The sequence below is a fragment of the Phragmites australis genome, chromosome 17, assembly GCF_958298935.1.
Source record: "Phragmites australis chromosome 17, lpPhrAust1.1, whole genome shotgun sequence".
Taxonomy (NCBI): domain Eukaryota; kingdom Viridiplantae; phylum Streptophyta; class Magnoliopsida; order Poales; family Poaceae; genus Phragmites; species Phragmites australis.
This window is the reverse complement of record NC_084937.1, coordinates 29363409-29389373: the sequence shown is the minus strand read 5'-3', so window position 1 is coordinate 29389373 and position 25965 is coordinate 29363409. Positions and strand designations below refer to the sequence as shown.

At 46.2% G+C, this 25965-nt stretch overlaps 4 protein-coding genes, 2 long non-coding RNA genes and 1 pseudogene across 7 annotated transcripts; 4 read left to right on the top strand and 3 right to left on the bottom strand.

Annotated features, from left to right (window-relative positions):
* Position 1: 1 nt before the first annotated feature.
* LOC133897076 (malate dehydrogenase [NADP] 2, chloroplastic-like) lies at positions 2 to 2971 on the bottom strand (annotated as a pseudogene).
* A 2936-nt stretch (positions 2972 to 5907) lies between these two features.
* Positions 5908 to 7667, top strand: LOC133897215 (uncharacterized). Its single transcript, XM_062337859.1, has one exon. It carries the CDS (start codon positions 5989 to 5991, stop codon positions 7357 to 7359), a length of 1371 nt encoding a protein of 456 aa, XP_062193843.1. The 5' UTR covers positions 5908 to 5988; the 3' UTR covers positions 7360 to 7667.
* A 1476-nt stretch (positions 7668 to 9143) lies between these two features.
* Positions 9144 to 12041, bottom strand: LOC133897214 (protein SOSEKI 3-like). Its single transcript, XM_062337858.1, has 6 exons — positions 11558 to 12041; positions 11353 to 11422; positions 11134 to 11258; positions 9953 to 11015; positions 9514 to 9813; positions 9144 to 9414 (listed from the first exon to the last, which is right to left on the bottom strand). The coding sequence occupies exons 1-6, from the start codon at positions 12039 to 12041 to the stop codon at positions 9336 to 9338; spliced, it is 2121 nt and encodes a 706-aa protein (XP_062193842.1). The 3' UTR covers positions 9144 to 9335.
* On the top strand, positions 11152 to 13095 carry LOC133897216 (uncharacterized). Its single transcript, XR_009905874.1, has 3 exons — positions 11152 to 11291; positions 11362 to 12123; positions 12259 to 13095. It is a non-coding gene; the product is annotated as an uncharacterized LOC133897216 (long non-coding RNA).
* A 1911-nt stretch (positions 13096 to 15006) lies between these two features.
* LOC133897708 (uncharacterized) lies at positions 15007 to 15961 on the top strand. Its single transcript, XM_062338515.1, has one exon. The coding sequence runs from the start codon at positions 15084 to 15086 to the stop codon at positions 15780 to 15782; it is 699 nt and encodes a 232-aa protein (XP_062194499.1). The 5' UTR covers positions 15007 to 15083; the 3' UTR covers positions 15783 to 15961.
* A 489-nt stretch (positions 15962 to 16450) lies between these two features.
* LOC133897873 (uncharacterized) lies at positions 16451 to 18741 on the top strand. 2 transcript variants are annotated; one of them, XR_009905989.1, is made up of 5 exons: positions 16451 to 17735; positions 17849 to 17926; positions 18141 to 18203; positions 18323 to 18361; positions 18451 to 18741. It is a non-coding gene; the product is annotated as an uncharacterized LOC133897873 (long non-coding RNA). The 2 variants fall into 2 exon arrangements; XR_009905990.1 differs by having other exon boundaries at positions 17822 to 17926.
* A 39-nt stretch (positions 18742 to 18780) lies between these two features.
* On the bottom strand, positions 18781 to 20718 carry LOC133897872 (probable 2-oxoglutarate-dependent dioxygenase SLC1). Its single transcript, XM_062338701.1, has 3 exons — positions 20008 to 20718; positions 19322 to 19652; positions 18781 to 19208 (listed from the first exon to the last, which is right to left on the bottom strand). The coding sequence occupies exons 1-3, from the start codon at positions 20631 to 20633 to the stop codon at positions 18918 to 18920; spliced, it is 1248 nt and encodes a 415-aa protein (XP_062194685.1). The 5' UTR covers positions 20634 to 20718; the 3' UTR covers positions 18781 to 18917.
* Between the last annotated feature and the right edge of the window lie 5247 nt (positions 20719 to 25965).

Here is a 25965-nt window from a genome sequence, read left to right as displayed (position 1 = left end):
TTTACTGCTCCCCTGGAAGCATTGTATCCTCTGAAACATCGCAGAATTCATCACCGTGATCCAACACAAGTAAATCAAATTAACTTGATATACAGTAACTTCTTCTATGAATTATATTTGAAGACAACAAAGTCAGGGAGGGCTCTAGTTATTCTGAATATCATCAAGGAAATTAAATCTTTCCTATCACCTTTTCCACGTTCATTTTTCATTTTCCCTACTAGATTAAGGGTGGCAATGGATTAGGCTAAGGTCAGGTGGAGCTAGAATACATCCGATCTGAAACTTGAAGCATAACTCGGACCTAACCCCGAAATTAATATCAGGTGCAAAACCACCCCAACCTTAGCCCCGACGATACGGGAGATGGCAGTGGAGAGGAGGGGGGAGGGTGCTAGGTGTCATACAGGTGGCAGCGCCTCCCCCGTCGCTTGCCACCCCCGATCTCGTCACTCTGAGCGTTGGCATGAGTGCACACCTCTAGAGGAGGCCGCACAGCCCTTGGGCTCACCACTAGCCATAGGCGCTGATGGCCGGGCCATTGGGAGGATGGTGGATGGGGCAGCGCCTAAGCTGCCGACCGACGATTGCTGGGGGGTTGGGATCGACCGATCGAGACGCTGAGGCCGAGGTGTCGCTGTGAGATGCAGAGACTGAGGTTTTGTTGGAGTTGAACCTACGGAGTGGGTTGTGGTGCTTGTGGGAGTATGAGCCGAGTTGGGCTAAATTTGAGGTCTGTGGGGACCTATGTTTGCAGATGCTACCCTAGCGTTGGACCACCTCGAATTGTGGGGTGATTTTTGCTCCCAACCCCATCTCCACCAGATCTAAAACATATGGGCCCTAACCCGATCCGATCCATTGCCATCCTTATACTAGATACAAGCCTACAACACATTTGAAGAATTCATATCTTTTTGTTTAGGTAGATACAAATAATAAACTGACACATGCAACTTTATTAAGTGCTCTACTGCAATCTTACCTCTCCTGTAAGATGGGCGACACGTCTCTTTTCAGCTAGCAACTCACCTTCACTCTGCAAGAAAATAGGGCAGTTCCAGTTTCATAATTGAAATTAATAGCCTGTTAACAAATGTGATGTCTAGCAAAGCCAACCTTTTTTATCCGTTCCCAGAGGAAAATCGTCTATCAGGACATCCTTAACAGGTTCGTAGTCACCGTCACCCTGCATGAACAATACTAGCTACTTGTTAAATGCAATGGCATCACGTTCTAAAGACACAATATTTAGTACCTCGTAACGATGACTTTTGTTTCGAAATAACAGTAATTCAAGTTCGACATAATAATACCTTTGATCTACAAGGGATGCTGAACACAATGTCCTCTGTTACACCGTAAGGATTTCCATTTGTGCAAACCTGACAATTTTACAGAGCGGCACATGCAGTTTTAAAAAGATAAAACTTTTTACAACTAGATGTTGAAATCATGTTGCATGAGAACCAGCATGTAGGCCAAAATATTACCCCTGAAGAGAACCAATCGCCTTCTGGGGTTGGGGTTACGAGTGACCTAATGACATCGACTATAGAAACAACAGTTGATGCAGCTGAAGATCTGCCCCATTTTTGGATGAGCACACCTCCACGCTGTTTTATCCACATGAATGTTGTCAATATTATTAGCTTACCTTATTTTTCTCATTATATATACTCTGTAGATGCACTCTAGAACTGTCGAACCTTTTGAATTGTTTTGGTAAATTCTTCTTCCAACCATTTGGTGTCCCTAATAATTTCTTTCACTGGCTTTGCCGTCAATTCTTGCCTTCAAGAAATCTGGAAACTAATCAGTGTATAACAGTCAAGTAATCAGCAACTACACCGAAGAATAATTAGTTGCAAGCAAAGAGATGCCTAAATGAGAGGAACAAGTTCTTGTGGTATTTATATAGAGATGTTATTTTGACTAAGGATAATTTGATCAAAAGAAATTGAAAAGATAGTTTAAAATGTTGTTTTTGCAATCACAAAGAAATCATTTAATATCTGTTTTTTATGTCATTTGCTAGATCCATTTGGCACATAATCACTATTGTTTTGAAAATCCAAAAACCAAGAAGTATGGGTCATATAATGAGATATTGGTAAATCATTCCTAGTAGAAGTGGCTGCCTTTTTTGTCTATATGATTTTGCTATAATAATATTGTCTTTAATAAAAAAAATCTACTATAACTATGATGTAGGGAATTTTTAGCGAAACTTTTTGGTTGTGCTTCTGGAAGCTGTTATAAAAGGAATCAGAAAAAGAAGATATTATGAAGGTTTGTCACTGTTTAGAGGGGTGGCTAAGCAAATCTTCATCAGGAATAGGTGACCGTATAATTATAGGCTACACAGTTAATGTTTTGTAATCTCTATTTTTTTCTTCATGTTTGATACGATGTAATAATAGATTTAGGCTGTATGCATTGGAAAATGCAAAAAGCTGGAATTTTTTCCTTCATGTAAAAAAATGAGAGGAACATAGAAACCGGTAGCTCTGAGTTTGTATTTCACCTGAGTTGTCGGATGGTTCCCCAAATAGTCATGTTTGATATTCTGTCATAAGATACACCGGCTTTCTAGGTATAAAAGAACAACAAAATGTACATGAAGGTAACTCTATTATTTTCGTCGAAAACAGAAGAGCACAATACAAATTAAGATTGTAGCAGGCTTCTAAGTATAAAAGCACCTGGCACTTGCCACTATTTTCATCGCATGGGAATTTTCCGCTGGTATGTCAATTGCGTTCTTCAAGCAAATCAAAGCACTGCAAGTAGAAAACCAACATGTTACACACAGAAGCAATATAAATAATGGATATAATTCTGAAAACAGAAGAGATCCATACTTGGTGTTGCATGGGATACCGACCACAAGAACTTTCACATTCCTAGATGCTACAGCGTTAAGTGCTTTTCCCTTATCAGAGTACAAACAAGAAGTGAGAAACACCATAGTGTCAGATAACTGAAAAAATAAATATAGGTCGATTGGTGTTTTGGGAGTATGGTTTTAGCGTGGGGAAAAATACTCATAAAAAATTCTGAAAACATGTAGTGGTGTACAATGAGAAGCAATCCAGACAAGTTTTTGTTTCCTAAATTTTGTCCTTTTTATTTGTCATTGTATGATTCATTGTTTGAGTTGAAATCTTGTGCAGCACTTGAAGAGGGCACCCTATGCAATACTAATTTTTTCAGAACTTTTTGTGACAATTTTTTTTCAGATCTGAGCTAAGGGTGCAGGTGGGGTGGGTTGCAGCTGACTACCCCACGTTTCAAATTGTCCGCCACAATTTAGCGGGCTGGTAAAATATGCTGCTTCTGTCCGTCGGTGATATGCGGGTATTAGCAAGCCCACAAAACATGCTGTTGGCTTGTCGTTGTCCGCTCCTATTGCTACTGCTGCTTCTGTTGTCCGCTTCTGCTGCTACCGCTGTTGTCCGCTTCTGCTGCTACTATTGTCTGGCTATTTCACTTGCAACAATTAGAGCTATTTTAGAGCTTGTTCCTCATTTGAAGGCCCATATATGTTCATATATGTATTTCCTCTCGACTCAAAGATTCAAATGCCCTCTTATACAACAAAGATGTTTGGTGCATGCTATATGTTGAATTCCAACGAGCAGTTACTTCAAGAGGGGGGCGCTACTCAGATATACCCACTTAGTCGACCATTTACTCAAATCTCTGCTTGTGAGCTTTTAACATACTCTACACTTTCTCTGATGTTGTAGGTAGTATCACTAATGGCCTTTAAACCCTCTTGAGCTATGAGATTAAAGACATATGCAGCACACCGATAACGAAATAATTCTTTTGCAAACTAGCAATCGCTTTCTTGCAAAGACCTCACAAAAAAACCATTTATTGCTGCATTGTCTAATGTTATTGTAAAGACTTTATCTTCTATATTTCAATCTTGGAGACTCCTCAGTATTGTATTAAACATGGTTGTACAATCATGAGGTGTCTCTACGAGAGTGAATTTCATAATCCTTTTATGAATTCTCTAGTTATCATCAATATATGACACACAAATAATCTAAAGTTTGATTCAAGGTCCACAAGTCAGCCGTGAGAGAAACTCTAGAAGTTGACTTCTTTAATATCTCTCATAGGACTACCTTCTATTCCTCATATGTGCTAATACAATCAGCTTTGATGGTAGTTCTAGAAACTGGTATGAACCAAGGATTTAGACTAGCAACAAAGATTCTAAATTTTGGATACTCAACTAAACTAAAAGGCAACTCATGCACGACAATCAACTTAACCAATTCTTGTCGAGATATTTCGTGGTCAAATTTCCAATTTTTCAAAGAATCATCATTATTAGAGTTCATTTGGGTAAATATATGATCCAGTCTAGATTTTCTATCATAACTTTTCAAGTGCCGACGACAAGCACCAGCATCTCGAGTGGATTTGAATAATCTGTTGCAATGCTTGCACTTAGCCTGCACAAGAGTCTGATTGTCATATATAGATTCAAAATCGATTCGGATGTCAGATCTAAGTTTGCGTCTTCTATTTTTATGTGAAGATTCTAACCACATGTATGAAAAACATATTTCAAGACAATGGCATGGAAGCATATTGCACAAAAGATATATTTTTATGAAAAAATTGCAGCAACAGGAAAAGGAAATATCGAGATTGGGGATGGAGACCTAAACCTTGGTGACAATACGAGTCTTATCCTTGGTGATTTCATGACCATTGATACTATGAGTTAAACTGCTTTGTATATAGTGCCTTCGCTTACTTCCTTAGATTCTCGCTTCGCCATTGAGGATAACACCCCTCTCTCTCTCTTAGGCCTGCATAGACAACCAAAGGAAAATTGAAAATTGTTTACTGCATAGACAACCAAAAAGCCTGAATGCTTCCTATACAAACAATAGATTTGCACATGAGAACTTCAGAATTATCATTGAAGCAATAATTATAAGTTGCGGAGAGCAACCAAATATTTAGTCTAACTTCAATCTTTGAATGGTCCAGTATTCAACTTATACTAATTGGTTAAGATGCAAAGTTGACTCAAGCCTCCCTTGTGCTCCGTTCAGTGATACTACTTCAGTTCCATGGCTATGATTTGAAAGGCAACACTTTCTAATCACCTGCAATACCGCCGATCAATTTTTTTTTCTTTTTTGGTCTCATTTCTCATATCACAGCATATTCAACAACAATAAGAGGAGAATTACTTGGTACCCTCCTGGCCATGATTGCAGAGGCTGAATGCTTCCTGTGTAAACACTAGATTTGCACATAACCAGTCCTACAACTATCCGATGTCCCTAAATCAATAGGGGAGGCCGGCAGTAAGGGTCCGTCATGGGCAATGGTGGCGGCCTCTCTCACGGTGCTATGAGGGGCTCCTCTCGTCTCCTCTACAGAGCTGATTTGCGGCTATGTGGGCTCGCGATATTGTTGAGCATTGTTGTCTTACCTGTATAGATCCGTTTCATCAAAGAGAGCTAATTTGCGATGCTATGTAGGCTCGTAGTGAGGGCCAGCCTAGCGGGTTGACGGCGCGGCCCGCCCACTTACGAGCCTAATCTGAGCAAAGGAAAGTAATATTTTTCTTTTTCTTTTTTTTTACTCCATCCGGACATAAATATTTATTGTTTTTATCAAGATCTAATCAAAATTTTAAAACTTTAATCATCAATAACTTTCAAAATATAAAAATCATCTATGTAGATTTATTTTAATAAATACTGTTATAATAGTATATTTTTATTAGATATTATAATTATATTTTAATTAAAAATAATAGTTAAAATTACATATAAAAAATCATAAAAATAAAAAACTGATAAGTATTTATGTTTGTAAGGGTGAGACGAGTGGCAGCAGCGAGTGATGAGTGTAGGGGGCTGAGCCCGAGCCAACCAAGACCAGAGCAGACCAGACCCACTGATCCAACCAGATCTCATCGTCGCCGTCGAGGTGGGTGGTGCGATGGACCCGAGCCGCTCGCTGCAGGGGCGCGGCGCCCTCCTTTCCTCCTCCGTCCACGCCGCCGCGGGGGTCCTCGTTGTCGTCGTCGTTCTCCTCCTCCTCACGCTGCTCCGCCTCCCCCTCTCCATCTCCCGGCACGCCGCCTCCACCGTCGCCGATCAGGAGCTGTCTCAGCCGAGCTGCGACCCCACCTCCCCGCTCGACTGCGCCGACCCGCAGCTCTTCCACCTCATGATGCGCAGCGCCATCGACGCCTTCCCCGCCGTCCACTTCTCCCGCTTCGGCCGCCCCGTCCCCGGCGACCCCCCCTCCGCCTCCTGCGACATGGCCTGGCGCGCCCGCTCCGACTCCGACTCCCCCTCCAAGGCCACCTCCAAGGACTACCGCCGCTTCGCCATCGCCCGCGACCCCCACACCTGCGCCTACTCCGTCCTCTACATCGGCGACTACCACTCCGGCCCCAACGCCCGCAAGCCCCGCCGCGCTGCCACCATCGCCCCTCCGCCCCCGCCTTCCCTCTCCCACTCCCAGTTCGCCCAAGGCGCCTACCTCGCCTACCTCGGCGGCGGCGACCGATGCAAGCCCATGCCGCACTACCTGCGCAGCCTCCTCTGCGCCCTCGCCGAGGCCCGCTACCTCAACCGCACCCTCGTCCTCGATCTCACCCTCTGCCTCGCCGCCTCCTACGACGACGCGGGGACAGGGCCGATGCCCGAGGAGGGCAAGCGCCTCGCCTTCTACGTCGACGTCGAGCACCTCCACTCCCAGGGCCCCATTATCGAGGAGAGCCAGTTCTGGGCGGACTGGGATAAGTGGGGGGTGCAGGGCCAGCTCGGGGCACGCCTCATCGAGGACACTAGGCTCGCACCTATGAAGTTCTCCAAGGCCAGGGATACCCTCCTCGTCAGGAAATTTGGGGATGTGGAGCCAGGGAACTACTGGTACAATGTCTGCGAGGGTGAAGCCAAGCGTGTGTTCCGCCCGCTGAGACGGGCGATACGCTGGGCACCCAACTTGATGCGCATTGTCGATGATATTGTCTCAAGGATGCAAGCAGACTTTGATTCGGTCCATATCGGTGCCAATGGTGAGCACCTCAGTCGGAGGATTGAAGAAGGTGTTGATGGAGGGCGGCAGGTGTATGTCGCAGGGGCTGGGGTCAACACCACGCTGCTGGAGGCGCTTAAGGTGAAGTTTGGCGTGCATTACCTTGATGAGTATGAGGACCTGTGGGGGACAGACAGCAAGTGGTTCTTGGAGATGAAGAGGCTCAATGGTGGGGTTCCTGTACAGTTTGATGGGTACATGCGTGAGGTCGTCGATAGGGAGGTCTTCCTCAAGGGAAAGAAGAAGGTGGAGGTGCTCCGGTGATTTCTTTCTTTCTCCCAGATAAGTTGTTCAACAACAAGGCATGCTTTTGTTTGGCGAGTCTTGTAAACATCATCATGTCTGAATTATGTTGTCAGACTCGTCTGTTGATGATTTAGCAAGCCACTAGCAGTTACAAGTAAATTTTGGTAACCATCAATGTATATACAGCTCAGTACTCCGATAGTATCAGGTCCATTCAATTGATTAGTTCCTTGTTCTGTAAGAAGGGTATGTACTACTTTTCATTGTCATGTTGTTTGCTATTACTAGTTCTTTTCATAATCTCAATCTTATGCGTTTTTCCAGTACACTTGCAACGTACCACAATCATACTTGTTTCATTTACATGGATGTTCTGGGCATCTGTTTTTGAATGATGCACAGACAGCAATACAATTGTGACTCTTTTTTCTGATAACAAACATCTTGTGATGTGTATGGAATATGGATCTCCTTGGGAGAATTTGCTTTCTAGCTAAAGTGATATATCCTGCCTTCTTTACTTTACTTGTGGGCTGTGGAAACTGAAATATATCATTGGGACAATCTGGACTTCTGGAATCGATCTGCTTGTGAAAGCAAACAATATCTTAGTTCCTGGAGGGATGCTGTCTTCTTTACCTGCAGTCATGAATCCAGATAAGCTGAGAAGCACACCAGTCTTTTGCTATACGTCAAAACCAGAGGTAAACTGGTATTACACCTTTTGTTCTATGAGACAAAATTTTGCTTGAAGATTGAGCTTATACTAAACTTTCTATGAAATAACTAAACTGTTGCAGCAATGACTTTAATCATGACTATGTTGATGTCTGCTTCAAAGAGTTTGGTAATCGAGTGAAACACTGGATATCACTGGATATCGTTCGGTGAGCCCTGGACCTTCTGCACTTTGGGCTATTTGTCTAGCTTGTTTGTGTGGAAGGGCAATTGTAGCATTGGGGGTTTTAGGAAGCCATAACACTAGAAGGTGCTCTCTAGTACTTGGTCATGCAGAAACAGTTGGGTTGTATGAAGAAACATATCAGGTCAGTGATGAAATCTCTGTGGCTGTGCACTTGCAGTTTGTCCATGAATGACGAATCAATCAGAACTCTGTGATGATAGCAAAATTTACTGAAAGCAAGATTTGGTCACTTGATGAATAGACAATTCCACTAAGAAAAGGTGAGATGGAGGAGATGCAAACAAGATGGAACAATACACGTGCAAATGAAGCAGTTGATCACGCTGGTATTTTCTACTTGAGACTTGAGAGCACATGCAGATCTGGAAAGAAACAGTACCGTCAGAGCAGGCATAAGTAAGTAAAGCACGGCTGGAAGTTGAAGCACTTGCCTGTACAAGTACCACAAGACGAGGAATTGCAGCACACACAGACAATTACTAGTGATTTGGACTCAAACCTACCAGCAGTGCAACCAACTGTGTGCACAAGTCCACTCTAATTTCGCCCCTGTACAGTACAGTATAGTACAGTACATCCTCCAAAAGAAACTTTTGCTGCCGAGCTGGGCCTGTATTGGTATTGGAGACGTACTCGATCCTGTTTCTGGCGAAAAAAGGAGGGAGCAGTAATGTCCAGGGCATGAATTTCCTCGGCACGTACAGTTTATTTCACCCTTTTTGCTGTCAAACTCCTGGCAACCGCCAACAGGTACTGAATGTTCAGACTTTTCAGCATGGCCACTAAAAATGCTAGCTAGCGACTCCTTTGCTGAAGGCTGAAGCCTAGTAGAGCTAGCAGAGAAGTCTTACAGAAGCAGGATAAAGAACGTGAAGAATTTTATTGGCAATAGAGTGTTACGGTGACAATAGACATTGATCACGATGGTAATTCCTCTGAAAGGTTCAGAAAATCGACTGCTAATTATTACATCGGCCAGAAATCTAATACAACTGCATCTTTCAACTGTCGCCAACAACTACTGGACTGTCAAGGAAGAAATACAGTGAGGAAGCCAACGATGAGATTGTTACATTGCTTTGGTACTGACATAACTTTCTTTGAGTAAGGGTGTACACTGGATTATAACACGAGCTCCAGAAGCTAGCCTGCAATGGTTAAACCAAGGTTCACTCCTCACATAAAAAACAAAGACAATTGCCACCGGCTTACTGGACAAACTGCAAACAGTGAGGAGTATTATTCACCTTTCTTCGATCTTGATCACTCTCTCTTTTTCATCATGGAATGATACTACTCTTGAAGATCGTATTTTTCCTGCTGACGGATCGCTTATCCTTTTGCTTGTACTTCTTGACAAGGTCTTGGATGAAGATGAGTAGCTACATTCCTGTTCAACACTGTTATGCCTCACATCTGTGGTTGTGGTTACCAATGTTCCACTTGTGGATTGCTCACATGGTGCCATTCTGATCGTTTGCGGGAGAATTTTGCTTATGCTTTCCAAATTATCCAGATTCCCCTTGGAGCCTTCTATTTCAGAAGTACTGCAAATATTCTTTCTGCAGTTATAATCTATGCAGATGAAGTGTAGGTAAAAAGCTTATCATGTACAGAGAGATCAAGGGCAACATCAGAACGAACAGTGCAGAACAATAAAAGGGAGTGGGAAACATGAGTACCTACCTATCTTGGTCGTAAGATGAAGAGGGCATCCCTTTGCCTGACTCGTCCCCCTTGCCTGCAGTTTGAAGCACACTCCCTCTGCAATGGCCGCAGTCGCCTCCTGACTGTGAAATTACTCCGGTTCCAGCAGCAGTTTGGGGACGCGTGATGAGGGAACCGAGGGGAGATAAAACTGGAGATGAGGGTGGCAGCTCAAGAAGGTGGTGCGACAAGTACCGGGGCTTGTGCGTCGTTCTCATGAGGCCGCAGGCAGGGTGATGCCTCGCGGACATGGTCGACCCACAAGCGACAAGCCGCATCAGCAGGTTGGCAGGGTTCAGCTTGGCGCCCAGCGACTGCACTGCTTCTTTGTCAAGAGCCCTCCTGCTAAGAGCCAATGAAGAGGACTCATCCTCCTCTAGTAGGATCCTCTTATTTGTGGAACTGCAGGCACCCCTCCTGCCAAGAGCCTCGGCCCTTATCAGGGACTCCAAGGTCCCGCTTCTACCGCTGGTGCTGGAGGAGCAAGACCCAGCTGCATGTCCTCCTCCTTGTTGTCCGTCTTCATTGTCGTCAGTAGGCGCAGCTGCGATGCTGGGCATGCTACTGGTAGTAATAGTATCCTTCCTGTGAAGCTCCATCCCTGTTGATACCCCAGCGGTTTGTGTCGCTACGTCTTGCACTGCGATGACGGAGCTCCGCACCGGCTTCTGCTGCTTGTTGTAAGGCATGAGGCTAGGTGGAGGACTAGGAGAGCTTGAGCCTGAGGAAGGCACGCTTCCTCCTGATCCTCTCATCATTGGCTTATTAGGGGAGGAGCTGCCTGAAGAGCTTGAACGAGCTGCCTCCTCGTCCATAGTCGTGGAAGAAGATGATGGTGATGATGGCAATGCTGTCTGTGGATGTGGCTGCAGAGGTGGTGGAGCCTCAACCTCAACCATGGGAGGAGATGATGACGATGAATTAGTAGTCCATCCTGCTTCCTGTGATCCCCTGGAACGAGCTGGAGACTCTTCTTCAGGAGTTGGCTTGACGCACTGGACCTTCGGAATAATGGTTGCGTCGACATTGTGCTGGTCATGATCTGAAACAACAAATAACAAGACTGAGACATCCAGTAAGTGGATCAAGAACTACAACTTGATATATTTGCCGGCCATATATGCAACTGAGAGGGGGGAATTGGCCAAGATGCAGAATACCTGCAGATGGTGGCGAGTGGCGGAGGAGCAAGAGGGAGCCCTTGAGGACATATTCACTGCCCTGCGCTGGGAGCAGTATATCATCCCCTGACACATCATGCCACACGAATCCGGTCTTGTACCTCCTGCATTGCATATATCAGTTGCCCCCAGCTCGAGTAAGTTTTTACTTGCCACAAGCAATCAAATCATGTAGCCGGTTGATGGATGGATGGTTACCTTTTGCAGGACCAGGAATACATGGCAGCCATACCCTTCCCTCTCAGCGCGTCCAGCCGGTGTGTCACATCTGCATGCATTCATAATTTGTTGAAGCAGCAGCAGCAGCAGCAGCAGAAAATTAGGCCACGACAAGACTAGCAATTTATCCAAACACAAAACTAGGAGGTGCTAGGAAGGAGAATTGGTGCCTGACTAGACTGACCTCGGAGGTAGAGGACGTGGTTTGGTGAGGCGAGGGGCAGCTCCATCAAGTGCGGGTGCTCCAGGTGGCGGCCGTTGCGGCACAGGTAGTACACCACCGTCGCCGTTCCTGTCTCAGCTGTGCTTCGGCTGGCACGGGGCCTCCTCACCCTTCCCTCCATTGTTGCCCGATCCCTTGCTGCTGCTTCCTCCGACATGGCTTTCCTCTCCTTCCCTTCCTTCCCTAGCTGAAGACTGCAGAGGACAAGATACAAGTGAAGCAACTGCTTACTTGTCGTGACTGTGCTGTGGTGTGCTGCAGTGCAATGCGGTGATGCAGCAGAGTGTGGCAATTGATTACAGCAACCAAGTGTGGAAGACAAGCAGGCGCATCTAAGTAGAGCAAGGAGGAGGAGGAGGAGGAGTTGAAACGAGCAAGCTTGTGTGTCTAGTCTTAAGAGTGTAGTGGTGGTGGTGGTGGTGGAGTGGTAAAGCGATATGATCATATGGCGTGTGGAATCAAACACGGTGGTGATATATGTATAAACACCCGGGCCACCCCTTTGCCATCCTGGATTCTCAGCTCAGGTTTGGGCAATTCTTTTCCCCCCTCCTTTTCTTATCTTCTGTTGAGGGGGAAAAAAAGGAGACCTTTCTTATGTGATGACGTACTGTAATTTAACTAACGCTGCTTGTGTTGTTTTCCATCTCATTATACTGCAGATAGCTGTATATCGGCCGGACTTATTAGTACATACAGTAGAGTGCATGAGGAGGGAGGCAGGTACATACTGGATGATCTGATCTGATCTGGTAAAGCAGCAGCAGACATGTATACGGACGGGAGAGAGGTAGCTGTTGTGTTGCTGGTTGCTACCCATATTCACATGGCTCTAACTACTCTGTCATCACAGCCAGCCACAGCACAGGTAAAGAAGACCAGTAGAGTAGAGCAGAGCAGAGCAGAGTACATTACAGTACAGTTGGGTGGGAGGCTGCAGTGAGATTTGGTTGCTTTGCATCTCCGTCGTGTCTGTCGTGCCCCTTTTTTGCTTTCTTTCTTTTCACATGATTCCCTTTTCTTGCTCGTGTGGTGTGGTGGAAGCCCTCTCTGCTGCCCCCCTGGCCTGCATTTCCATTCCAACTGACTCGACTAATTTAATTGTTCCCTCTTCCTTGGTCAGTGACATGACATGCCACAGCCGAGTGAGTGATTCAGATTTCAGAAGGGAAGAGGAAGAGGAAGCGCTGCTACCCACCTACTTCTTGTTGGGCTGCCGTGCCAGAGCAATTGAAGGAATTCATGCTTACGAGGGGGATTAATGCTTGAAGGTGGTAGTGGCGTAGCGTATCACTGTAGGACCTACCTACCTACCTATCATGCCTTGCAAGACACTGAGCAACCGTCTCCAGCTGAAAACAGCTCTCCTTCACTGCTACGCTTGGACTCTTCTCTGTCAATACTAGTCCTTATTCAAGAAGACGAACGGACCTCTCGCCTGCCGGACCAACGGGCATAGCTCATTAATTTCCTTTTTTTCCTCCTCTTTTTTTCTCGCCCCTTTTGTAACATCTCATCCGGATCTCAAGTCCTTACTTAAGTTGGTGGAATTATTGAGATCGGAGCTCCGTCAGCTGCTCTTAAACCAATTCAAGAAGTGATGCAGCCTCTTTGAGATGAGGTTTTTTCCATTAAATTATGGTTGGCACTTGTGGCCAACCATCTTGAGCGTGTGGAGCCATCTAGCGCGGGTCCTGACATTGTTGGCCTCTTCGATCACTGCTCACCGGTTCACCGCTCCCAACCCTGTCTCTTTTCGACTCACTCGTGGTAGCTTGCACGCCTTCAATGGATCCTGTGCTCCGAAAGACTATAAGGACCACTGTCATGCAGAAGCAAGCGGAGGAACTTGATGCATCCTCGGTCAACCTTGTAGTTTGCCCCACGGCTTCTAGGGGCCCGTCGTTGTGCATGTCCGAGTCTACGGTTGTTGAAATTTCAGATGACTGCGATGTCCCTCTCATCATTAGGGTGGAGCAGTGCCCTTTTTGGCCTCTTATGCACAAGTGCACCAGGAGATACCCATGGAGCAGATGGTGTTACCTAGCCGATCACCGAGGACTGTGTGCAACTGCCCGAAGTTTACCTTAAGGACCTTTCGAAGCTTTTGGTCTGCTATTTGGATCCCTTCGTTATACCTGAGCACCCACCCTACACAAAGACTGAAGACCTGCAACACTCCACACTAGACTCCTCCATTTAGGACTCCTCTTCCGAGAAATCCCCTTGCACTACGCTACAACCTCAAATGCCAGTCGCGTCTGAGCATTCTCCCTCTGCCGGGGTTAAGTACCCCCTTGCACTCCGCTTCAACCTCCTTTAGCAGTACTAGCAAGGCGGAAGCGAAGGTCTTATGACCGGTCGTCGGTTTGCCGAAGCGCTCGCCTTGCCGAGCGCAATGTTTTAAGAGGCTTAGGTATCATAAGAGCCAATAGGAAGCTTGATGACGATGCATTATAGGGCTTCACTAAATCCCTCACGGAGTTGGTTCCATCGGACCTTCTTGATGCTCTTCTGCGTCCGAAGGTTCGTGCCTTCTAGGATCTTATGACGGAGAGGTCGCTACCTTTTTGTTAGGTCGTCTCTTTGTAGATATGTCTTGTTTTTAGGGGTCGTTTGTTTTTTTCTCCTCTGTCGTTGTAGTTACTGTTGTTTGGGTTGCTGTGTTGTTGTATGTTTGTTGTTTTACTATAGTTGTATTGTTGTGGTCTCTTGATGATGTCTTGTCCAATTTAGGTTTGGCTCCTTCTTATTAGTATATCAGATAGCCCTCTTGTCTGTTCATTTAAAAAAACTCACCCATTAGTTCATTAGAACACAATTTACAGTCAGCTGTTTACTTGTGTGGGCAAGGAAGGTGTTTGCCGGTCCCATACAAATCAAGAATGTTGAAACGGTCACTTAATTTCTGTTGCTAGAAAATAACCTAGCTATAGAACTAGTTTGTTTCCTACGTTTTCTAAAACTTTTTAGGGAACACAATTTGTTTTATGCTAGGAATTGAGAAGTGTTGTCTGAATTTGATGCTGTATAAAATAATCTCATCCCATGGAGCATTTTACAGTAAGTTGGTGGTGCATATTCAGCTTCATATTCATGCAGTACATCTGATTCCACCCTCACCAGGAATACTAGTATAATTGGCGGTACTACATTACATTAACGGAGAAAAGCAGGAATCGAAATTCGAACTGCATGCAGCAAATTTAAATTCGAACCCTGGTCTGCTCTTAACCGGTCGGTGGGTCGGTCGTCCAAGTGGACACTTGGAGAGGCTCCCTGTCCACCACGACATGACCATGCAGTGCAACTTTACACGGTCTCCGAGGCGCCCGTCCGTGCAGCCGCGTGTCCAGTCGCGTGTGACGTGTCCCTCCCCCTCCTCTGCATAAATAGAGACTAGAGCCCCAGCTGCATGTCTATCTCCGTCGCCACCTTTCCTTTCTTCTTCTTCGTCGTCGATTAGGAAGGTAGCTGGTAGCTGGGCATGGCTCCCAAGCGGCGCAACAAGCAGGTGGTCCGCTCCGTGGTGAAGACCAAGGTGGTGCAGGAGACCGTCGAGGAGGTGACCACCGCCATTGTCGGCGACCAGGCGGCTCCGGCTCTGCAGGCGCTCCCCACCGTCGACGTGTCCGGCTCCACCAGTGCTGATGTGAATGTGAAGCAGCCCAAGAGAGGCCGCCGCGAGATACCCGTGTCACTGCAGAGCCAAGAGACGCAGGACCCCAACGAGGAGCAGGAGGAGGAGGAGAAGCAGCCGGAGACTCCGAGGGTGGCGTCGGAGAGGAAACCAAGGGATCAGGCGAAGCAGAAGCAGAACGAGGAGGGAGGTACTGGTGCTGGTAAGATTAAGAAGCGGCGGCGGCGTCGGTTGGGCGCGAGCCCCGGAGGGGACGTCGGGATGGGTGGCGTCGGCGGTTACAAGCGGTACGTGTGGCGGGTGCTGAAGCAGGTGCACCCGGAGATGGGCTTGTCGGGGCGCGCCATGGAGGTGCTGGACATGATGATGGCGGACATGTTCGAGCGGCTGGCGAACGAGGCGGCGCGGCTGTCCAGGGTGACGGGGCGCGCGACGCTGACCTCCCGCGAGGTGCAGAGCGCCGTCCGGCTGGTGCTCCCCGGTGAGCTGGGGAAGCACGCCATCTCCGAGGGCGTGAAGGCCGTCTCCAAGTACATGTCCGGCTAGCAAGCTAGGCCCTGCGCCTGCGGTGGGCGCCACCGGCGATCGACGCGACAGCGCCGGAAGGACCGACCACCTAGCTAAGCTAGCCAACTGTAGTGGAGTACTCTACTGTAGTAAGCAGGGGAATTAAATTAAACTAATGTAGTTAGGCCAGGTTAATTTGTGGTAGCAACTGGAGGAGTGTAGTACTAGTACTTACTAGTCGGTGGTTTTGTACTGCCCGATAAGGCCATCTCCAGCAGAATCTGCATTTTTGAAGATCCGGCTGCTACAGTAATTTGCGGGGCACTGTAGCAGCTCGAGCAGAGTCGGCATCCGGTGCTACAGTGCGCTACAGTACTGCGGAGAGAGAAAACGGACCGGCAACTTTGCGGGACTACTGTAGCACACGTAACACTGTAGCGTTACTGTAGCAGCAGTGCTAAAAGAGACTGACAGTGGACCCGAAGTGAGAAAACAAATGTTTGTTACTGTAGCAGTACTGTAGCAGCACTGTTCATAGAGGCTGACAGCGGGTCCGGAGAGAGAAAAAGAGGAGTAGAAGGTAGAAAATAAGGTAGCTGCTGGAGATGAAAAAATAAGGGATGCTGTAATAGTGATATGGGATGCTGTAATAGTGTTTTAGAGGATGAAAATTTAAGGTAGCTGCTGGAGATGGCCTAAGGCGATAACCACCTGGTAGCTGTTGTTGTATATGTATCCCTCTCTGGTCCTCTTTTTTTCCTTCTTTTCAAAAAGTAGTTTCAGGCTCCTAGCTAGTACTAGTAGTGGGATGAGAAGTCGAACTCGTAGATCGATGACATGACATGGAGTGGAGGCTCGATGCATCTAGTAGGAGAGGAGTGAGCTCGAGCTTCTTTCTTGTTTTGTCTGAGGGGAGTTGAGTATGCCCACTGTGTGTGTACTAGACCATTCCTCGATGATGCCTAGATGGCATTCCATTCCTTCTACACTAGCTAGTAGTGTTGCAGGCAGCAGCAACTCCAACAGTGAGTGGAGCTAGTATTGTTTTGCCATCTCATCTCATGGCCACTTTTACCTACCTCTCCATGCTTGGACTGGAGCATCCTGCTCGCCGAGGGGCTGCTCATGGAGTGCCGGAGCTGCTCGGCCGCGCTGGGGTCTGCTCACCCTTTTTCCGGCCCAAATCGCACCCGGCGGGCGGCCAGGCTCCATCTTGCGAATCACGTCACCGCCGGCCGGATCCAAAACCTCGACAGCGCCGAGGGTTTCTCCCCCTACTCCGCTCTCTCGACAGCGCCGACGGTTTCTCCCCTACTCCGCCCTCTCGACAGCGCCTCCTCACCCGCCCGCCCTTAGCAGTTGGAGTTGGAGCTGCCCGCCCTTAGCAGTACGAACTATCAGATGGTCAGTAACAATTATTTTAATTATCTTAATCGGCAAGACTTAACAATTGCATTTTGCTTTGACACCAACACACATGCATAGATGGATACTCCATAAGCAATTCTCTGATCATTAATTCCTTTTCGATCTTTCAAATACAGTAAGTAGTAGGAGTACTAGCTTAGCTTCAATTAGCTAGCTAGCTAGGGGATAGCACCGAAATATTGTACTCACTAGGGGAACCTCAGGTGATGATATGCTCTGGGGTGACTTTTGCAGAGGTCATTTGTGTGTTCATGGTTGGGCTGTCAAATTATGCCCATCTTGGATGATTCAATTTTGAAATTTTTGGTCCTGTCAATTATTTTTCTTTATATTAACTGATGTCCTAGGGCCTATGGAAGAATAAGAGGAAGGGGAGATGAGAGGACAAAGAAACAACGTGAAGCTTCTTTGCCGTAGATATGAAAGACTATTTTCTTCTAAACTTTTCCCTCTCTGACTAGTATGCATGTTTTCTATTTCTACAGACTATATGCTTCAATTTGATTGGTTTTATCAGGAAGTGAAGAGCCACAGTTGGTATATTTGCGCATTTCAGATGGATTGGTAATTGCTTCTTGCTTTCCTAATGACTATTAATGAGTTCTTTTTGGAACTGCAATAGAAGTATGATGACAATAATTTTGTGCCAGGCTAATGAATCACCCTTCCCTGTTCAGTTTCATTGTAGTATTTGTAGCATCACAATGGCTGATGTTTGGGAGCAGCGAGCCTGCTTGGATTTGCTGGTGCTGAAGGTACATCCTCATCCTTTGCTTGGAGCATATTAGCACTTGATTTATTTAGCTATTGAGGTTGTTTTGCAATGGTCCGCAATTTCTACTGGAGTTCAACTCTACATGGGGATTTCACTTGCCGTCCACTCATAAATTAACTTTTCATCTCTTTACAAATTGCTCCGTCATTTGTAAATCAGGGCATATCATTTGGTTGAATTCGATCTTTATGCAGGGATTCAAGATATGGAGCCAAACACAACATATTTGATTTGGGGTTTTGAAAAAATATATATTTGTGAGTCCTTCCTGCTGTTCTATATCCAATAAGTGCCATTTTCATTCAGCAAATTGCGTTTGTGTTAGGACCACATAAAGCATATATCACATTTGGTGATGCAATTTATCACTTTTTAGTGGCAGGTCGCTGATGGTTGTTACCTCTCTTGGCAGAAGGTACCATATTTAGTTGCTGGTCAGTTAATGAATGGCACACACCTTTGATCACAGATTTCACATTTAGTGATACAATGTATCACTTTCAGTTGCAGGTCGCTGATGGATACGACTTTTGACAAAAATGTTGGTTCTGGTTCTAGGTTCTCACCCATGATGTTGGTGCCCTGTGGGACGTCAATTATGTTCTTAGTCAATCTCAGATCTGACATGTATTTCGTCTTTGTGGACATATTCTACTGCGTGAATGGAAAGAAAATAAAAAACTCTTCACATTACAGGGATCTACAGTAGGTATATGGTATGTCAATCCTGCCCTTGCTGAAACTCCTGGGTTGCAGGACGAGTATGTTACATCTGCAGACTGCAGGTCTGCTTGCATTTTCAATTATTAATGCTTAATTATAGTTACATCTAGAGAAAAAACACTCCTTTATGTGTTTTATTTGTGAATAGTTGCAGTGGAACAATGCCTCATCCAGTGCCATCACAGGGTGCGTCAATTTCCACGACAGTCGCAGAGCTAGCTAAAATTGACAATGTGTTTGGGATGGAATCATTGTGGCTGGAGGGGAGAGGGGCCGTCATCGGTGTGAATCATTGTGATCCTCCTGGACTGGAGGAAGGACTTGTGCTTGCCCTCGGCGGAGGCCAGGAAGTCGAGGAAGGTGGCGAAGTCCGTGTCCATGTACCTCCGTGGGTTCTTCTCCTCGTCCACCAGCTCCGCCGCCGGCCCGATCACCCTCTCCGGCGGCAGGCTGTGCAGCGACGCCACCGAGATGCGCGACCTCGACGAGTTGACGCGCACCCGGTGAAGCACGCTCTTGTACCTCCCGTTGCTGTAGATCTACACACATACATGGAGTATCACAAGCTGATCGATTATTATTACTCCTTTGCCCTGCCCTGCCCTGCCCGGCCTCATAGAGTGATAGAGTGATAGGAGTACGTAGTAAGTACCTCGAAGTGGTCTCCGATGTTGACGACGAGGGAGCCCGGCAGGGGGTCGACGAGGATCCACCTGTCAGCGTGCCTGACCTCGAGGCCCTTCACCTGGTCCTGCAGGAGGACGGTGAGGAAGCCGTAGTCCGAGTGCGGCGGCATCCCCAGCGTGAGGTCCGGCTGCGGGCACGCCGGGAAGCAGTTGGCGATGAGCATCTGCGACCCGGCGTCGCAATCGTTCAAGATGGCCTCGCCTCCTCCATGGCGGATGCCCAGCGCCTGGAGCGCCGCCTCCATGAGCTCCTTGAACAGCCGCTGGCTCGACCGCGCGTACGCCGACACCGCCTCCCTGCACCTCATATAGTTATTAATTATTTAATTTAATGCGTCCACAAGCCGTTCCCGCCAAGGAAAAAAAAAGTGATCTATCATCAACTGATTAATTAATTTGGTGCATGCATGTATTCGACCAGTGTTAATAAATTGGAGCAGGCGGTTCATGTTCATGCATATGTAGCAATCAGATGGAATATGGAATCCATCCAATCCAACGGAATGGATCCAATTAAGTAATACATTTGATTTGATATCCCATCGGTCCGGCAGCTGATCGAAAGCGATCCATCTGATGATGACTCAAACCGTCCAAGGCCCGGCCCCCGTTTGGCTGCACGACTCAGCAATTGAATTGGTTGCTTAATTACCTGAGGTCGATGGGCGCGTCGGGCCATGACGGGACGACGTCGGCGAGGTTGTGGCAGACGAGCTTCAGGAAGTCCCGCCAGCAGAGGACGCCGTCGTTGAGTTGGTTGAAGCTGGTGCCGTAGCGCACCGGGGAGCGGATGTCGGAGGACATGTAGCGCGCGCGCTCCGCGAAGGGCAGCTCGAAGAAGCGCCGCGCCACGTCCAGCATCCCGCGCACGGTGTCCACGTCCACGCCGTGGTTCACCACCTGGAAGAACCCGTACTCCCTGCAGGCCGCGTCCAGCTCGGCCAGGGCGGCGGCGCGTTCTGCGGGCACGCGCAGGCGGCCGAGGTCGATGACTGGGAGGCTCATGCATGCGGGGCCATGATTATGATTAGCCTCGGAGGCTGGGCGGTCGGAGGGCGGGAGGACGTAGCGGGCGGGCAGGCTGGTAACAATGCCGCCGCCGCGCTCGCACAAGTGCCGCACGCCCTTGAGGAGCAGCTGGTCCTCCGTCTCCACCTCCGCCGGGTGGTGGTGGTCGTCGCTGGCCTTGTCTTGACGGAGGCGCTGCTGCTCATCAGCTTCGGAATGACTACTACTATTATTATTACTGACGGCAAGGTCGAGGTCGAGGATCGCCATGTAGCCGAATCCGATCTATTATTATATGGTGGATATTGGCTATCAACTGGAGCTTGCACTGCTTGCTTGCAGATGGATGGACAATGGGGGCGTGTATTTATAGGGACTGATAGCCCGACCGTAGGAGGGAGACTGACCAAGACGGATCGACTGCAACGCACGAGCCAATTTCAATGACTTACTATGTAAATTATATTATAGATCAAAGCTACAGATGCTGACCTAACACATACAATCTGGACGCTGTTGTTGATCAATATTCTCCCAACAACAGACCTTTTAATCAGATAAAGACAGTCATAATCATAGCCACCAAAAATTCGGATCGACGAATGGAGTCACGAGACGCAGGTCGACATCTAACAAAAATATAGTACAAAGAGACTACACCTCTTTAGGACGATAAATTAACGATGTAGAGTAGGACCCTGATTCATCCAAGTAGACCTTTTAATCAGATAAAGACATTCACAATCATATCACCAGAAATTCAGGTCGAGGAATGAAGTCACGAGACGCGGGTCAAAATATGTAGGAACGAGAACGGCGACTAGAGGGGGGTGAATAGACGTCTCAACAAATTTCTTTCGAAATAAATGGCTTTTTCCTATTTCTCACCCAACGCACCTCAAAACACTCGAGCGAAAGCAAAAGAATTAGAGAGACAAAGTAATAAGACTAGTTCCATAGCAACATGACTCTACAGATAGAATGTGAACCATAGGTTCCATTCAAAACCATTATATATGTCTTTGTGCACAAAAACTCGTAACTTCCAAAGAAACTAGAGAAGATGGATACCGAACAAGGTTATCCTCCAAAATGATAGTCTAGTGGCAAAGGAACTCAAGATCCGCTCAAATACATGAGTATGTGAGTGTTTAAGCCACTAGCATCAAGAAAAATAACCTACAAAGGTGAAAAACTGCAGCTCAAAGAAAAGATCTCTGGGCAACAAACCTCTCCAAATTGATAATCTAGAGGCAAGGGTACTCAAGACCCATGAGCATACACTCGTATGTGAGTTTTTATGCCTCTAGCAACAAGAAGAATGATCTCACAAGGTGTTGAAATTTCAGCCAAAAACCAAAACGAAAATCAAAACCGAAGGGAACCAATAGAAGGAAACTAGAAGGAGGGGAATTCAAGCATATGCAAAAATATAAACTTAATTACTCAAAGAGGTCAGCCCTATTTTAGGCAGATTATAAAGATTTATCTCTCAAAACTCTTACCTATTACATAGGCTAAGCACTCATTATTCTCTCCTCTCAAATCCTAGCTCTAAGGCTCTCAAATGGGTGGCACAAGGGGGTTCAAGTGGCTGGTTTAAAGCTCTCTCTAGCCCTACCCCTCTATTTATAGGTCTAGAAAATTTGGCCCTTAAGTTTTCTAGCTTTTCTACCTACCATCGAGGGTATTTTGATCCATTTTCTTCTCCATTCATCGGACGGCCACAACGCCTTCACGACTTAGCTTCGCCTTGATGCAAGCTTCACGATGGTGCCACATACTCCTCCAATCTTCCCACGGTTTTGAGGCCAAACCGCGAAACTGCCTGCACGCTTCTCAAAGCGTGACTCACCGCCTTGCTTACACCTTAAGCAAGCGCTTAGATGTCGACGCGTGTACTCCGTCATGCGAACTGACCACCGGCAAGCATCTCCCGCTCTCGATCCCTCAGGCCGCATTGTCATTTGCACCGGCATCCCCTTCGCTTGACTTTGTCAACACGCTGTCTCCAGTCGCCTTTAATGCTTTGCTTTACCTTCACGTGTTCAGTTAGGATCACACTTGACTCCGCCCGGCCTCCTTGATCGTCTGGCACCAAGCACTCCGCTTGGCCCCGATCATCCCGCCGTCGACCGCCAAGTTGCATCCATCACCTACACACCATGAGACAAGCAAACACATATCTCTAACTCCAATTTCAATTAGTCCATAATCAATATGCTCAAATGAAATATCAAATCAATTCAAATCACATCAAAGCTCATGCAAAACCGAAGATCATCAAACCAAATAAATGACAATATCAATCACTCATCAGAAGAAAACCAATGCACATTACAACTTGGTTTCTCAAAATCTAACAAAAATATGGTATGAAGAGGGTATACCTATTTGCGGCAATAAATTAATGCCGTGGAGTGCGACCCGATTTATTTAAGTCGATGCCTTATTGTAAAGACTAATAACATATGGTAAAAAGAAGAAGAGAGTCCGTGTTATCACATACTGGGATGTAAGCCCATGAATGTAAAAGGATTACCGTTTCTAGCCCACTAGAGTTTTACGCCTATTTGTCTCTACCCTCCTCAGTCCTCATGCTCGCTTCCCCTATAAATTTCAAGATCCAAAACTTTCACCACCACCACCATCTTAGACCACCGCATCCCATATGCCTCCCTCGCCTAGTGATCCCCACCGCATCTCTGGCGAAGATGATTGCTTTCAGGGTGAGGTCCACCTCTTTCTCTCCTGCCTCTAGCTCTCGACTCGCTCTCATGGTGAGATCTAATCTGACGCTTTCTTCCTTTGGTGTATGGAGTTCAGTTCCACCAGTATCAGGTGGTGGGGAGGGGCCTGCCGACGCCAATGGATGAGCACCCCAAGATCCACCGCATGAAGCTCTGGGCCACCAACGAAGTCCACGCCAAGTCCAAGTTCTGGTGAGGATTCAATTCAATCCCCTATCCACCAAAGCCAAAAATCCATCACCACCGGCCAACATCTCAAACCAGGCATTAGCAAAATTGATTGCCCATGAACCCCTCTTGTTCTAGTGCTCTAACTTTCGTTGGAGACTACCTAATGTGCTTTGGTTGCTACTACGCCCCATGCCGCATGGTCCTACGCACCTCTAGTGGCATATCACTTCGATGCCGACAGCCTCCAAGATCTTCGCAAGGGTGAACCCATCATCTTTCCCTTCTCTCCTCTCCTCCGTCTCTCAACATCTCATTTGTTCCATGATATGTCCATACATCAACGGGGCAACAACCCAGTCTCAAATGGGACCTCGGCCTTATTCGACCCAAACCCTCAATTTGGGACGATGTCCCGAGGTCATGGAACGCGCCATCGACCTCGATTCCTATGACTATGGTCACAATCCTTGCTTCTCAAAAAGATGAAATGTGATATGTCCACTATCTAGCTAGGCTTTTCCGATCCATCCATGGGGATAAACTCAAATAAATTACAGAAAGTCAAATAATTATATGTTGTGATATTCTCTCTCGGGTTTGGTCTGGTACACTACTATAGAAAACCACCATCAGTGACGATATATCAGCCGGCACTACACAATCGGTAGTGATGGTCTGAGATTATAACTGCCGGTTATGGAACCATCAGTGATAGCCTAGTACCACTGTTAGTTTGAGCCACGGATTGACAATGATATCACCACGAATACTGCCAGTTTGCACCACGAATCGACAGTGATATCACCACTAATATTATCGGTTTAAGTCACGAATAGGCAATGATAATGGTGATATCACTACGGGTTCGTGGCTCAAACCGGCAGTGATACTTTCACAAAAGATAGCATATATGATTCACATATAGTTCATCTTCCTTCACATACATAGGTGATCATCAGATATCACATATGGTTGACATATAGCTCAATTGTTTCATTATTTATTTATATAAAAATTAAAAAAAAATTAATATATAAAATTACATATCTTAGAATCATTTAGGAGGACTACATCTCCATCATCGTTGAATCCGTGCGTGTAGAGTAGGAGAAATGAGCCATCTCTAACAATATTTTAGTTGCTAATCATATGTTTGGTTGAGAAAAATTTCACAAAGACAAAGGAAGAGGAAAGTGGCTCTAATAGTTATAGGATGAGCACCCTCAAAAACCCAATGCACTTTTCAACCCCCCGCCCTGGTGAAATCTGCCCTACTATGATCTCTCAAAGTTTGATGGCTAATTCTAGAAGAGGAAATTTCACCAATGCAGATGGAAAAGGAATGGGACACCAAACCTAATGTACCTTCCTCTACCCCTTCCCAGGTGTAATCTAACATGATATGATTTCTCAACGTATGGTGGCCATCAAATCAACTTTAAAACATAAAACCCTGCATAAGATAAAAGCAACGTAAGATATGTCACCTCATTGACATTTATCACCATTGGCAACTGTTGCCCTCATTAGCTCGCGTAAAAATGGCCTCATCTCAGGGGTACAAGTCATAAAATCAGCAACATATGAATTATCACTATTACCCACTTTCTTATTCCACACCTCATAGAATATGAGAGAGATTGAATAAAAATATTGGGAATAATATCAATTAAGCTTATGATCATCAACCATATAAGTGCATAATCATCACAGGCCTATACGAGATATTGTGCATTTTAGTCATATAAAAAATAAGAGCAAACTATTGTGCCAAGGAAATAGTAATAAAATTAATCATTTATGCCTCAATTGTGTGCCCCAAAATTTGAATGAAATGTTATGTGTAGTAGAGTTTAGGTAATTTTCCAGATCTAAACCCTGATACCACACAACATCATGTTCAAACTTAATTCGACATAGTATTATCATTGGCAAACTGCATCTAGCTGTCCAATATAGTCATTTTTCAATATGTCGTCTCATATCATTGGTAGGATAAGAATAGCTAAAATTAAACTAAATTTATATAAAATAAAACTAGCTCACTAAAATATAGCACTATATTTAGTATTCAGTTTTTCTACCACTACTCAACCATTCCAAACTAGTAAAAGGGTACATATCGATGCACAAGCTAAAATTCAGCATGACATCTCCAAGAATAATTTTTCTATCACAAATAATCTATTTTTGCTCAATAATCTTCTACCAAGTGACCATTTGTAGCAACACACATCCAAATTCTTAGATTTGTAGGGAAGACTAGGAAATGGTTGGGGATTTCCTTGGGGGCGATGGCAACAAGGAGGGAGCCGAGTTTTCAGGGTAGAGGAAGCTGGTGTCACCTCTGAGAAGTGGAGGAGTTTGCGTGGTGGAGGATGCCGGGGAGGTCACGACATGGGGAGGGAGTTGATGTGTCTGTGTGGATGAGGTCTATGTCAGGGTGAATGAGGAGCTGATGTCAGCTTTGAGATGTAGAGGAGGCTAGGTAGGGTGTAGCGTAGCGAGGGAGCTAAGGCGTTTCAATGGAGGAGGCAGGTGTCGTGGTGGATGAGGAGGCAACGTCAGCTCCGAGATGTGAAGGAGGTCGCGTGGTGGAGGATGCATGTACATAGGCGGTGATACTATCACTACTAGATCAAGTAAACAACCATCAATGATATCTTATCACTACCAGTTCA

Coding starts and splice junctions, on each gene's coding strand:
- LOC133897708 (XM_062338515.1), top strand. CDS start 15,084: ATGGCTCCCAAGCGGCGCAACAAGCAGGTGGTCCGCTCCGTGGTGAAG.
- LOC133897872 (XM_062338701.1), bottom strand. CDS start 20,633: ATGGCGATCCTCGACCTCGACCTTGCCGTCAGTAATAATAATAGTAGT. Junction 19,653..20,007: donor GACGCGCCCATCGACCTCAG/GTAATTAAGCAA, acceptor TATGAGGTGCAG/GGAGGCGGTGTCGGCGTACG. Junction 19,209..19,321: donor ACATCGGAGACCACTTCGAG/GTACTTACTACG, acceptor GTATGTGTGTAG/ATCTACAGCAACGGGAGGTA.
- LOC133897214 (XM_062337858.1), bottom strand. CDS start 12,041: ATGATCATATCGCTTTACCACTCCACCACCACCACCACCACTACACTC. Junction 11,016..11,133: donor CCACTCGCCACCATCTGCAG/GTATTCTGCATC, acceptor TTGTTGTTTCAG/ATCATGACCAGCACAATGTC. Junction 9,814..9,952: donor TCATCTTACGACCAAGATAG/GTAGGTACTCAT, acceptor GAATATTTGCAG/TACTTCTGAAATAGAAGGCT.
- LOC133897215 (XM_062337859.1), top strand. CDS start 5,989: ATGGACCCGAGCCGCTCGCTGCAGGGGCGCGGCGCCCTCCTTTCCTCC.